Source organism: Maniola jurtina, chromosome 13 (genome assembly GCF_905333055.1).
Source record: "Maniola jurtina chromosome 13, ilManJurt1.1, whole genome shotgun sequence".
Taxonomy (NCBI): domain Eukaryota; kingdom Metazoa; phylum Arthropoda; class Insecta; order Lepidoptera; family Nymphalidae; genus Maniola; species Maniola jurtina.
Window position 1 is genome coordinate 1,697,215 of NC_060041.1, and position 14,883 is coordinate 1,712,097.

At 36.3% G+C, this 14,883-nt stretch overlaps 1 protein-coding gene across 4 annotated transcripts in view; it reads right to left on the reverse strand.

The window, feature by feature from the left end:
* The window catches only part of LOC123871204 (rho GTPase-activating protein 9-like), a 135,759-nt gene that overhangs the window by 52,020 nt on the left and 68,856 nt on the right, over positions 1-14,883 (reverse strand). For 2 of the 4 annotated variants that reach the window (XM_045914849.1, XM_045914847.1), the window contains exon 1: positions 1,966-3,667. The exons of the other annotated variants lie outside the window; for them this stretch is intronic. In XM_045914849.1, the coding sequence (XP_045770805.1) occupies positions 1,966-3,135 (1,170 nt within the window). In that variant the 5' untranslated portion in view covers positions 3,136-3,667. Of the gene's footprint in view, positions 1-1,965; positions 3,668-14,883 lie in introns of those variants that run through there. 4 annotated transcript variants of the gene reach the window in all.

Sequence of the window (14,883 nt, forward strand, 5' to 3'; positions counted from 1 at the left end):
ACGCTTTGAGGTATTGGTTAAGTTAGTATTCATTTATAAAAAAAAAAGGTATAACATTATGTAGAAGAAAGGTAGACGGTTCTTAGAAGTTTTAAGTTTTTAAGTATCAATTTATGGACGTATTTTCTGAAATATTAAATAAGTAAAGCTTAATTAAAATATTGCAATATTTTGTTAAAATGATTACGATCTGGACGATTACAGTAAAATGACATGTCGCACCGCAAATATCCTGGATATTTCTTTTGCGATGTAACATGTCATTTTACCGTAATCGCCCATTTGACTTAGTTGTGAGATGGAACGTTTTTAGAAAATACATCCAAGGTATCGATTATTAAAAACTCAGACTTAATAATTATTTCTGTAGATAATATTTGATATTAAATTATTCTCTACCAGCTATGAACTGTAGAGGTACCTATATTTTAATAATTATTTACGTAATAATATACATATGCAAAGAGGAACTGATTGAAAAATTAAATTGTAAGTACCTACCTAGTAGGCACTCAGAACTTAGAACAGAATAGTCTAAGTTTGAAACTTGATAGAGATTCGATTTTTTGGTCTATTTTTGACTGGGTTTGGTTTTGATCAGTATCTTGATGGATATAGAATTTCCCTACTTATTGTTAAACTAGCTTATTCCCGCGACTTCGTCCGCGTGGACTACACAAATTTCAAACCCCTATTTTACCCTCTTAGGGGTTGAATTTTCCAAAATCCTTTTTAGCCGATGTACACGTCATAATGCTGTTATCTGCATGTCAAAATATTTCAGCTCGATCGTCGTTTGAGCTGTGCGTTGATAGATCAGTCAGTCAGTCAGCTTTTCCTTTTATATCCATACTAGCTGATGCCCGCAGCTTCGTCCGCGTGGATTGGTCAGATCCCCTGCAGCATCAGAATTGAGGAGTTGGACTCCAAATTTTTTATGAAACAATGTCGCAAAGTTCCTCAATCGATTAAAAAAGAAATGACGCAAATCGGTTCAGAAATCTCGGAGATTTCGGTGTACATAGGTAGAAAAACATAACTCCCTTTTTGAAAGTCGGTTAAAAAAGTAGCCTATGTTACACCCTGGTCAATCCTCTACTTGTCTGTGAAAATCCCGTCAAAATCGGTTCAGCCGTTCCAAAGATTAGCCTTTTCAAACAGACAGACAGACAGACAGACAGACAAAAATTTTAAAAACGTGTGATTCAGTGTTGGTATCGTTCAAATAACCATATTAGCTTAATATGAGGTAGTTATTTCGAAATTACAGACAGACACTCCAATTTTATTTATTAGTATAGATTATTATGTAGATAGTAGATCCCTACTCGAACCTAGAGCTGTTGTTCTATACAAACTTAACATGATAACTAGCAATATTTCGGAACTAAGTGATTTGCTGGACACTACTAAAGTTAATTTATACCTATGAATTATCATGCAGGTCCATTTATTTCAATGGACACAATCAAAACAGTTACTAGCCTTTTCGGGCCCCTAGATGATATCACTTCCTCCTACTAACGTCTTACGTAGGTAGGGATATCAGTAAACAGGAACACAAATTATTTTATTCCAAGACTTCTACAAGCCCTTTGGAATTTTGTACCTATTTGTCAACTTATAATTAAAAGATGAGCGGGTTTTAAATGCACCCCTGGTCTGAGAAGAAACCCACAAAAACTTCAAACAAAACTATCAACTCTTTCGTAGTAAGTATTTTTCATAATGAGGTGCCTATTCAGTTTATTATGATATGATAAAACAATTTGTCAACTTATAACTAAAGAACGCGCGGGTGCCATCTGCCCACTTCTAAAAACCTTGGTCTGTGAAGAAGCCTACCAAAAATTCACCTAAGCACGTCTACATAGTAAGCAACTCTACCATAGTAAATAAGTATCCCATTTTTTTTTCATAAATTATTTAATTCATTACGTTAAAAAAATGGGTACACCCACTCACCTCATCCTCTTCGTCGTCGTTATAAAAAGGGTCCAGCAACAAGTTCTTCCAGAATATCACATCAGGAGGGATCGCGTATGCGTCGTGATCCCTCAGATTCGCGTACAAAGGGCTCTCCCTGCCCACACCTTCGGAACTGTTGCTGATAGAACAACTCTCCACCTCCACACTGCCGCCACAAGAACACCCCTCGTCCGTGTAACTGTACCCGTACTCTATCTCCTCGTAAATGTTCTCGTCGGTGAGGTTCAGCGCGTCCCGTACGGGCTCGTACCCGTCGTCGCTCGGCTTGTCCGGCGTCATTTCGACTACTGGCACTTGTGACGTCGGGTCGCACCTGTGGATTTCTCCCACCTCGTGCAACGCGTACACCGAGAACGGCTGCGGCGAGAAGTCGCTCGCGGTATCGAAAGATAAGCGAGAAATCGTCGCCCTTTGCTGCGCCTGCGACAATACGCGACGCAAAATCTCATCGGAGTTATGAAAACCCGTCGAATGCGACCACACTGCTGCGTACGTATCCTTACTCTCCACTTCAGGGTTCTCTATATTACAGTCTTGGTAACTCCAACATGTGCTTGCCGAGTCTGTATCCGATTCCAATTTATCCGATTCTAATCTGCTAACGTTGTCTTTAAACTCCATGTTGTCATACACGGGGGTTTTTATAGGGAATTTTCGCGGGGGAACTGGAGGTGGAGTCCTTGTCACTTTCACACTTTTAGATGAGGTATTTGAAACGAGAGAGACGTCCGATACACTAGAATCACTGCAATCCTGCACTGTTTTGTTATCGTGCGACACATGTTTTGGTTTGAGTTCGCTTATCACTTTGGTTTCGGTTTCTGTTTGATGGCTCATCCCTTCTAGACACTCGTCGAATATGTTGAGGATGCTGAGTGAGACGTCTTGTTTTTCTGACGGGGTGAGGTTTCTTTGGTATTCATCTAGCTTGAAGATTTCTTTGCCCAATTGGGATAGGATTTCGTCGAACGCTCCGTCTGACTCTGAGTTTTCCGAGGAAGAAGACGGTGGTCGGACGACGATGAGCGGGTCGTATTCTTCAATGGAGGCTCGGATAGAAGTCAGCCAAGCGATGACAGGCTGCGCGGAGCGGTCGCGCAGTGTTTCCACCACGGCGTGCGGAATCCAACTTGTGACCTCACACATTTTGCCGTTCGCTGCAAAACACGATAACCGGTGTATGAATCAACCGTGGGATTCCGCGAATGCTTGTCCCTTAACCACGTCTTTACTCCGTACTCCACTTAAACATAACATACACCGTTGTATGTCACTTGCCAAATGAACCGATAACAAACGACATTTGCACTCGACCGATTACTTATCGTGATATTTCTTCCTAATATAAACGTTACGAAAACATCCCGCGAGACCCATGCTGACCTTACTGATATGCACTTTAATTTTATTAATCGTGCATATTTTTTTTTTCAATTAGGCTCTATAAATGTCAGCCTTTGCGCGCGTGATAAAAAAAAATAAACGTCAGTGGAGTGCGTCGTGTTTGCGTTCGCGCGCTTTTCACGAGATTCGAATATCGAACGGAAACGTCCGCGCGCGCCCCGTCCACAGCGATAGTGCTAGTGGTGTACTGTCCAGCAATTAACAAGATTCGTTCGTTCTGAACGGAGTCTGTGACCGATATTCCGCGTTATTTCTGCCGCGAGGCGGAGCGTGGCGTAACCGCACTAAAAACTAAAAGCAAATGCACATTGCATTAGATAAATGAAGCAGATCGGGCGCCGGCATGTACCGACTACATTATTACATGTGTTACTGACAAAGTAGTTAATGAAGGCATTATGAGAAATGCCTGGGAAACATAAGGATTCACCTTATTTCACTGTTTAATTCAGACATTATGAAAAATGCCCGGCAAACAAGGATTTTACCTTATTTCACTGTTTTTTCATGATTTTTCTTTGTTCTAAGCAACCTAGATAACTTTCTTGAACTGTGTCACTGCGGAGTAGGAAGTAGTATTTAAAAGTGAAATCATTAAAAATTTGAGATAGGACATGTTGTCAATTCACACTCGATATTTTCCGGGAATTATTTACAACTAGCTGATGTCCGCGACTTCGTTCGCGTGGATATAGTTTTTTAAGAAATCCCGTAGGAACTCTAACTTTCCAGGGTAAAAAGTAACCTATGTGTTAATCTATCTGTGGGTATAATCTATCTACGATCATTTTCAAATTTCAGCCAAATCCGTCCATTAGTTTTTGCGTGAAAGAATGACAAACATACACACATACAAACAAACTTTGGCCCTTATAATATTAGTGTGAGGCCTATAGGATTAGTTTACCAATAACGCATTCAAGCGAAAATTTGGGATAGGCCATGTTGGCAGTTCACAGTCGATATTTCCCGGGTAATATTCACAATGCCTAGCATTACTTTGCCCATAACGTATTCAAGCGTTGACTAGTACATCATAAAGCCATGTGTGCCAAACGACGGTCCGCTTCGCAACTCCACATTTTACGAACTAATACCACAGTGTCATCATCATCATCAGCCTGTGGACGTCCACTGTTGGACATAGGCCTTCCCTAAAGAGTGCCACCACACCCGGTCCTCAGCCTACCTCATCCAGCCACTTCCCGCCAGCCGCTTTATATCGTCAGTCCATCGTGCTGGAGGGCGTCCCACACTACGCTTGCTTATAAGTACGCGGTCTCCACTCAAGAACTTTCGGGCTCCAACGGCCATCACCTCTACGACAGGTATTTCGAGCTCACTGCCACTTCAGCTTGCTAATAGTTTGGGCTATGTCAGTGACCTTGGTTCTCCTGCGGATCTCCTCATTTCGAATCTTATCCCTCGGGAAACTCCTAACATAGCCCTCTCCGTAGCTCACTGAGCAACTTTGAATTTGTGGACAAGGTCGTACCGCGTAAAGATATGATATTTTCATATCACATACAGAGGTTCGACGAAGTCGTCTACAAAGCAAAACAAAAATATAGGCATGTACAATTTGGCGGCCTTATCGCTACCTAGCGATCTCTTCCAGGCAACCGAACGCTGTGCTAATACTTATTTGAACTTCGTTATCTCTGTTGACACTAAACTCGCTATTCTAAAGTAAATAATATGTATACCCAATTACCCACATAGTATAATGTGTACATCGAAGGAGAGACTGGCTGACTGATATATTATCAACATACAGCACAAACAGCTGTTTATTTAGGTATTTACTAGCTGCTGTGCCCGCAACTTCGTTCGCGTGGAATAGTGACCGCGCTTTATATAGCCACGGACGCTCAGGAGCGAGACGTGTAGTACGTACTCTGTACGTTAAAAATGTTATAACTTTTTTATTTATGAACCGATTGACATGAAATAAACACTAAATGTTAAGTGAAGCTTACTACAATATATTAGTGAAAACCGTATCTAAATCGAATAAGCCGTTTCTGATATTAGCGTGCACAAACACACAGACAAACAGACAAAAAAAATTAATTACAATTTCGGGTTCGGCATCGATATAATAACAACCCCTACTACTTTTTTTTATATATTTCCATTGTACAGACACCACTTTTCTACAATTTTATTATATGTATAGATTTACGTACCTACTTTTTCTCACGACTTCGTTCGCGTAAAGTATAGTTTATAGCGCCTTGAGATACCTAATGTAACTTTCTTATCAGTGAAAGAATTTTCAGAAACGGATCGTCCGATCCAGAGATTACCCCTACAATTAAACCTACAAAATTTACCTTAGTATTATTATTAGTAGGTATAGATTTACTGGATGTCCGCGATTTCATTCATATGGTTTTAGGTGTTTTAAAAATCCCTTGGGAACTTTTTGATTTTCCGGCATAAGTATGCTTATGTCCTTGTCCGTCTCCTTGATGCAAGCTTTTGGTACAGACCAAATAATATCGTCAAAGAAGCGATGAAAGGGTAAAAAATAGAACTAACACACTTTCTTTCTTCATTCATATTATCACACTTTCTTTCTTCATTTATAATTATTATTAACTAAAAACTTGGGTTTTGCATGCAGGTTTTCTCTACAAAACATAGATTCCTGCATCTTGATAAATAGTTACGACATTTAAAAAAAACTTAAATCCTCGTCGACAAAGCCACGGGTAAAATCTAGTGACTACTTGAATAAGGCCGGTTACATAAATTATGTTGGCATTGTAAAAAACCTACATAGGTGTAAAACGATATGTAATATTGAATTTACATTGCAGTTAGCATTGTTGCAACATTTAATACGAGGAAGGAAAATTACGGCATAACGATGCTTTATCTATATACAAATAATATTATCTTTGATATAGAACTATGTAGATTGTAGAGTCTAATGCTGAGATCTATAGAAATCACTTTGACTTTGCTCAGACTTAAGAAACTGTTAAAACGAGACAGCGCTATACCGCTGGCATATATTTGTCTCGTTTTAACTGTAACTTAAATCTAAGCAAAGACTAAGTGCGCGTTATAGATTTCATCCTAAGTCAGAGATTTGGATGTTGCTAGAACGTGCAATGCCCCACAAAACCAACCAGTAGGTATATTCCGTATCTTAGGTTGAGATCTATAGAGAGCACTTTGACTTTGCTTTGCCTTAAGACAACAAAACGAGGCAGCGCTATGGTGCTGACATAAAACCGTCTCGTTTTAACTAAAACTTAAGCTTATTTTTAATTTAAATACGTTATTTTACGTAATTACCTTTGAGTTTAAACTTTAAAGTTGATTAGTTAGTCTTTAAAGTTTAAAGTCAAAGGTAAGTTAGTAAAATAAAAAATATAATTATTAGGTTGTAGTTTGACGTCTGATGTATGTGGTTACTGGTTTGCTACTCCAGTCACAAGTATGATATCTCTATATACACAGACTCACAGATAATATTTCCTAAGTAGGTATTGAAGTTAAAACGTACTTGTTTATGCCTAGGTAGGTAAAAGTAATAATAGTAATTAATAAAGTTCGTTCCAAATGTTAATCATTACGAAAACAAAAAATAACTAGTAAGGTATTTATATAATACATTAATAGATTCTATTGTATTTTTCACGTTGTATTGTATGTATTTGTTGAGTATTTAAACAAAGTTCAATGACCTATATTATGTAGGAACTTATGTAATTACATACAATATAATAATAAGTATGGTTTTTAGGCACATAAATACCATTTAGGTAGGTACTTAGTACTTACTATACCAAAACTAATGGCTAGTTACGATTTTACGACTAAGGATTTATTATTTGTTTTATTTCAAAACAAAACCAACAGAAAATGAAATAGTTACTTACTAATAATACTACTAATAATATTTAATATATTATTTTATAATCAAAACTATTCTGTCTGTAGATAGGTATATAAATCTAGTTATCTAATATTATCTACCTGGTAAATTCCATTTTAAACAATGGTTCTCTTGTTTAGGTTGGAAAAATAACTCCTGTAAATAGGTATTTACCTAAATTTTCTCTAAAGATTCGAAGAAAATATAAAAATAACTAACTATAACATTTATAATACATACCTATTATTTAAAAAAAAATGATTTATATTTAATTAATAGGTAGATTATATTTTCTTTCTTTTGGAGTCGTAACGTTCCGCCACCATGCTTCCTTTTCATAGGCCGATTAGAAAAACGTAACAAAAATAACTGTAACATCGTAAAATTAGCACGTTAACATTCCACTGAGTTACAGAAGAACAAAAAGAGTTACCTACAAATAGATAGCTAATTATAACCCACTTTCTTTGATATTTCACAACGCGGGCCTCGGGTTCAAAGTTTCTGCTAATGAAGAAACAAGGAACCTCTGAAGTCAGATCTCAATAGCTAAATATCAAGCGAATTCATTCACAAGAACACAAGAAATGTCTTATCATTCAAAGATAGTCGTTAACATTATGCAATAGGTGTGAAAATGCATATTCCACGCATATGGATTTATAACTTTTCGATACTGGGTTGAAATCAATGCCTGCTGTTTGGTTTTACACATGTGAAATGAAAATATCGCATTTCCATTAAGCTAGCGTATTTCCTTTGCAAGTTGCTATCTGTGTTATTGCCGTATTAACTTATCCGTTCATTTTTAACCCCCGACCCAAAAAGAGGGGTGTTATAAGTTTGACGTGTGTATCTGTGTGTCTGTGTATCTGTCTGTGAGTGACATTGTAGCTCCTAAACTAATGAACCGATTTTAATTTAGTTTTTTTGTTTGAAAGGTGGCTTGATCGAGAGTGTTCTTAGCTATAGGTAATCCAAGAAAATCGGTTCAGCCGTTTGAAAGTTATTATCAGCTCTTTCTAGCTACTGTAACCTTCACTTGTCGGGAATGTTATAAATTTTTTATTTACACTTGTACATTGATACAAATAATACCATTGATATATTCATGTATTTATATAATCAGTATATTATTAATAAAAAACCGGCCAAGTGGGAGTCAGACTCGCGCACTGAGGGTTCCGTACTCGTATATATTTTCCGATATTTTACACGATAAATCAAAAACTATTGTGCATAAAAATTTGTTTTATAATGTACAGGTAATTAGCCCTTTCATATTACGATACCCCACTTGGTATACCTAATAGTCATCTTACTCTGAAAATTGAAATACTTTTTTTGTTCATGTAAACGTTTTTCAGAAAACATAGACGCAAGAAAAAAATTCATTCATGAACGTAAAAACAGCACGAACGAACGAATGAAACCAAAAAAAATAAAAATGCTTATTCTAAATTGGGCGTCCATTGGGTGCAATTAGTAATTAGGCCCGTTGATTGTCTGAATTGGCTCACAGTCACAGCTGGCGGGGCGACACCTAGATGTGACGACACAGACACACATGCACACAGTAAATATATATTAATGCTATGTTACGAGTATGAATGAAAATGAAAACGCTTGTATGATAATTCTTCCGAAAGTTTTTTTTTTTTTTTTGAAAAGAATATTAGCCATTTTTAATCATGAATAACATTCACCTTTCCCCTCCAACTAAGCGTTAAGCTTGTGCTAGGAGTGGGTACGACAATAGTGCAACGGGTGGGGTTTGAACCGCCGACCTTTCGGATTTCAGTCCGCTCCTGTAACCTTTCAGCTAATGAGCTATTTTATTCCATTAGAGCGGTTACGCACTGCATCCGATCCGAATCCGTGAAAATACGTTCCGAAGTAGTAATAGAACTTGTATGGTAGCTTACGCACTAGCTCCGACTTCCGTGCTCTAGCCGTCATCCGTGAGAATATCTCGGATGTGCCTCGGATTCAAATCGGACGTATGACGTAGATATGTCAAAGATGCCCACTGAATAGCTTGGATTTGGATCAGAGATCGAATGAGTAAGCAATATTCGAGTTTGGTCCGAGATTTTTATATCCGTATTTTAACGGATTCGGATCGGATGACAGCGTAATCGCCCTAATTCCGTCAAAGTTGAACCCATTTGATTTTCCCAATTCTATTTTCTTTACAAAGTTCGTACTGTTAAGTTAGTTCCATGTAATTTTGGTGGAGATTTGACGAAAAGTTTTGGAGAAAGAGGACGGAACTCTTCAATGGGTAACAACAATTCAGACGCGATAGTAGACTTTTAAAGCATACAATACATTTTAATTTAAAAACAAATTGGTGTGAAGTGAAAAAGTGCGAGGCCCGTACGACTAGTACGAAGTATATATTGACTTGCTTAAAAAGCGTACCGAATCGTAGTTTTTAGCCATTATAAAAGCCGTACATGATCAATAATACCTATTAACTATTAAGTGAGGTTACGGCACACACGATGCATTCATTAAGAGGTCACAGCTGCGCGGCGCCCGCATAAAATGTGATAGATAACGCACGTAAAGGCGGAAACAAACTATCGGACGTGTCCGTAAGCCGCGGCTCACAGCCGCGACGGAACACTGTCGTTTGGGACGCGGCTACGGACTCATCCGGACGTTTTCGGCTGACAAAATGATATTTGTACATGGCTTCTTCCTAAATTCAGTTATGGATAGTCAGAAAAATATAGCCCGTACTTTGAATTTATTACAGTGGAATGCACAAAGTTTAAGACCTGAATCAAAAGAGTTTGAATTGTTATTGAATGTAAAAGTTTTATTTTCTTTTTGTTCGATTTGTATTATTTTGCTAGCTGATTTCATGTAATACTTAGATTATAATGGGGATGAAATATACTTATGATATAAAAGTCCCTAAATAAATTAAGAAAAAAAACTGTGTTCAACTTTATTATCCAGATAGTACCTATAAATCGAGGTGCGAAGCCGCGTCCGTCAGCCGCGTCCGTCAGCCGCGTCAGATAATAATTTGTTTCCGCCTTTAGACGTGCTATCGGGCATCGGGTTGACTTACAGTTAAAAAAATATATAGGTACACAAGCTTACGAATTTGTCTTTATTTATGATATCTTTGATTTTAATAAACTCACCGGACGCAGCGCCATATTGGCGGCCATATTGCCATCAACATATCAATAGCTGTGATCGTTAATATTTTATACGATCATAATGGGCCCATGCTTTACACAGACCAAATCAGAAATGTTTTCCTTTATTTTTATTCTGACAAGTAGAATATTGAATGAATGAATATTTTATTTCTCCCACGTTATTAGATAGGTAAAATAGGAAAGTATTATGGATTGGATTTAGATGCACACACCTAATGAGTACCTAATTTGTTATTTAGGACCCATATCCACAACTCTTTGTTACAACAAATAGGTAACTAAGTACCTACTAATAAATTCCAAAGTTCAATGTGGTTCAGTTCAAGTCTATTCAACAATTGTACATAAAAGCATACCTATCTGATCTGTGATATTACTACACTAGTTTAAGTCATTAGTTCTGTCCGTTATGTCGTGATACCTGCTCCGGTTATTCTAGAAATATAATTAATCTTTTCACGAAATAGATATTTTGATAAGATTAGGTAGGTACCACAGTTTTTTTGTACCTTTGAAAAAAAGAAAATTACAGAAATTAAAGAGAGAATGAAAATTAGCCTGATTTTTGCAAATTAAAATTATTCATGTCATGTCGATACTTACCTATAAAGTAGGACCATTGCAATTTTTCTTGCCATATTGGCAAAGAACTACTAAAAACGACGCTAAACCTAGGTACCTAGTGGAAAATCACTATCAATGTACTTAGTATTGCATATAATTATACTAGCTGATACCCGCGACTTCGTTCGCGTGGATGTGGGTTTTTAAAATTCCCGTGGGAACTCTTTGATTTTCCGGGATAAAAAGTAGCCTATGTGCTAATCCAGGGTATAGTCTATCTCCATTCTAAATTTCAGCCCAATCCGTCCAGTAGTTTTTGCGTGAAGGAGTAACAAACATACACACACACACATACAAACTTTCTCCTTTATAATATTAGTGTGTATTACATAACAGAAAAAAACTGCTGCTGTAAAACCACTGCACGCAAAAGAGAATTTTGCAGCGCGGAAATTTGCGATCAATTTTCCATACTCTATTATTTTGTAACGAAAACATACATCCATGAAAACTTGCACATCGATGACACATCCGTTATTCAAATTGTCGCCCAAATCCATCATAAATTCGGCCACGAATGATTAATCATTCATTCAAAACAGTTCAATCATTCGTCTCGTTACGAAATGGAACATGACAGCCATTGAGGCGTGCCGGGAATCGAATATATAGCTATAGGATAGAAAAGTTGTTATTGGGAATGATATTTGCATATATCCGTTTTATTGAGAAGGCCTAAGAAGTGAGAAAGTAAAGTAGGCGTATGAAAAAGTGCGTAAAAAATGGACTTAATACGCAATGGCTTTCTCTAATTAACTTTTAATAGAGCAACTGTGTTTCTTGCTGGGTTTTCTCGGCAGAAAGGGTATTCCTAACTAATGCTAGACAAAATTAATAATTTCTAAATGTAAGTATGTATGTTTATAATGAAAATCGATGCTGTATATCAATATGTGTGTAATCAATGCGAATATAATATCTGTTTCGATGTAAACCACATCGGAGCAGGTATATTCCATCTTTAATATGATAAATTCCATTTATTACTTCTAATGTATTTTTGTAATTGTTCCCACTAAAAGCAATAACAACAAAAATGTTCAAGAAACTTTTTAGTAGGTGCAATATACCCGCTTAATCATGCAATTAATATTATTTTAATAGTCTAGTCTGGTTTTAGATATATTAATGCATAATGCTAAATCAGCTTCTTTCGTAAGCTAATTCGTAACAGATTTTAAAACCCTTTCTTTTGTGGAGTAGCACACCTGAAAAACATAATCCAAAGTAAGACGAACCATCAATCTATCAATAACCACTGAAAAATCATAAAAACCTCATAAACAGCTCGGAATTATGATAATAGAATATTTATAAATAGCCGATAGTATCCAAAGCAAGGGTGCTGAAGTGATTTATTACCAATAGTCTACAGAGGAAGTGGTGTTAAAATGTAGGGTTAGCCAGGCTCTTATAATAATAATATGATGGAGAAGTTCACGATATCTCCTCTAGCATTACTTTTTACCCGATTACGGCAAATCCAAAAGGAAGGGTTATGAGTTTAGCAGTCTATGTATGTAGGTTGTCTTTTTGGGTGGTCTACCTTTACATCTGTACAGATGTTTCAATGTAAAGTAATAAATTGTAGGAAGTAATTAATTTTTAATGGCTGTAAGTATCCGTCGTGAGAATATTTAAGTTGCTGTGTCTGTATTGTTTATATGATGATAGTGATAATATATAAAGAGGTCGAGTTATCATGTAACTATGAGAAAAATGAACTAAGTAAGCATTACCTAGGTAGAAACGATAATATTTTCCTAATTAAATTTTACCAAGTAACATGATCAATTAAATAAGTAGTAACTAACCTAAAGTTCGTTAATATAATATCATAATAAGTAATATTAATTTTAATTGATTCAGGTACATATAGATACTAATTAACTATTTCATTATATGTATTTTATGAAACGTAAACAAAATTCAAACATTAATCACCGTAACAGGGTCAGAGCTGATTATTATCGAACGATCAATTTTCAGTTTTCATAAAATGTAGAGCCACATCGAGCTCTACATTTTATGAAAACTTATTGATCGTTCGATAATCGAAAGCCTACTATCGCCATCTCTGGAAATACGACAATACTAACACGCTTGAAGTTTCTGGTGCATTCCAAGTGTTACGCTAGGTGTCGCTCAGAGCTATTATAATTTTTAATATCCTATCTTTTTTTTGAAACATCGATTTTAAAAACACTTTAAAAAAAACAGAGTAGAGTGATGTACAATTATTAGTTTTGGCTTCAATAATAATTGTTTTTTGAAGAATTTTATAGACCATACGTGTTGAATTCTTAACAGATGGCGTTGTACGTACGTAATAGTCGAGTTAAAAGAATATAAACAAAGCAAAAACAAAGGTTGTTGATTTTTTGTTGATTTTTTAATGGATTTAATTATTTTTTTGTGAGTGAAAAAACCTAATTAAATATTTATTGGGGACGTGATTCGCCCACGTATCTCCTTATTTACGTATCTACTTAGTTTCGTAGGTAAGTTTAGTTAACTTATATACAGATCTTCTAATCAATTATTTAGTTCAATGTTAGCAACCCTATGCCATAGGGTGGGAACTGGGAACGTCGTATTTTAATAACAGATATATGTAGCTAAGTTTGTAGGTCGTACCTACTAAAATAGGTGTCTGAGGGCTAAAATTATAATCAATCTATCCGTAATCTGTCGATAAGCAACATTGTTACTTGTCAAAAAAGACCATACAATTTTTGTAAAATACCTAACATACAGAATAATAAAGTTAGGGGTGGCTCATCCAACATCAATGTAAATAATATAACATAACGACGACGATAACAGCCGATAGGATTAATTTTTAACCCCCGACCCAAAAAGAGGGGTGTTATAAGTTTGACGTGTGTATCTGTGTATCTTTCTGTGGCATCGTAGCTCCTAAACGAATGAACCGATTTTAATTTAGTTTTATTTTTGTTTGAAAGGTGGCTTGATCGAGAGTGTTCTTAGCTATAATCCAAGAAAATCGATTCAGCCGTTTGAAAGTTATTACTTATAGGTTTTGTGTCGGGGGTTTTTAAATTTTTCAATTGAAAATATGGTACCTATTAATTTCGTTGGTTAGTAACTTTATCTTACTTTAATTTTTTTGGTGTAGCTTATAAGTAGGCTTTTACCTTTTAAATAGGTAATTGCGTACAAACTCAAACTCAAAATCATTTATTCAAAGTATTGTACACCCTTTGGTGGTCAGAATATAGACCTATAAATACTCTGTCAGAATTGTTAGATTTGTAAGATGATATACCTACCTACCTAGTGGTGATAATAATTAACTATGTAATCTTAAAACTAAAGCTACGAGGGTTCCAAACGCGCCCAGGTCTGAGAAGAGCAAAAAACGAAAAGTTCTCTTACAGCTTGATAGGTAGAACCGTAGATTTTTTAAATAAGTAGGTACCCTACCAAAGTGGACCATAAAAACTGATGCCTTTACCAAGTTTATGAGCGGAAATGGTAGGTAGGTTTCGGATTGGCCGCAATTTACTGCGATTTTATCGGAACCAGAAGGCTGAAGGCTCTATTGAAAGCCTAATGATTGACCTTTCACGCGACCTTGTCGAGTCCTTGGGGTCCTTAATAACTTTGAACTCTACATATTGACAATCTTATACCTACTTACATAAAAAAAATTATGTTTGTCTGTCCGTTCGTTAGCTATGGCCGCATCGTTTAGTCCTTATTTCCGTCGATCATCGCATTGTGTTTGTGCTGTGCTGTAAACACAGGCTGTAAAGTATTATTTAACTG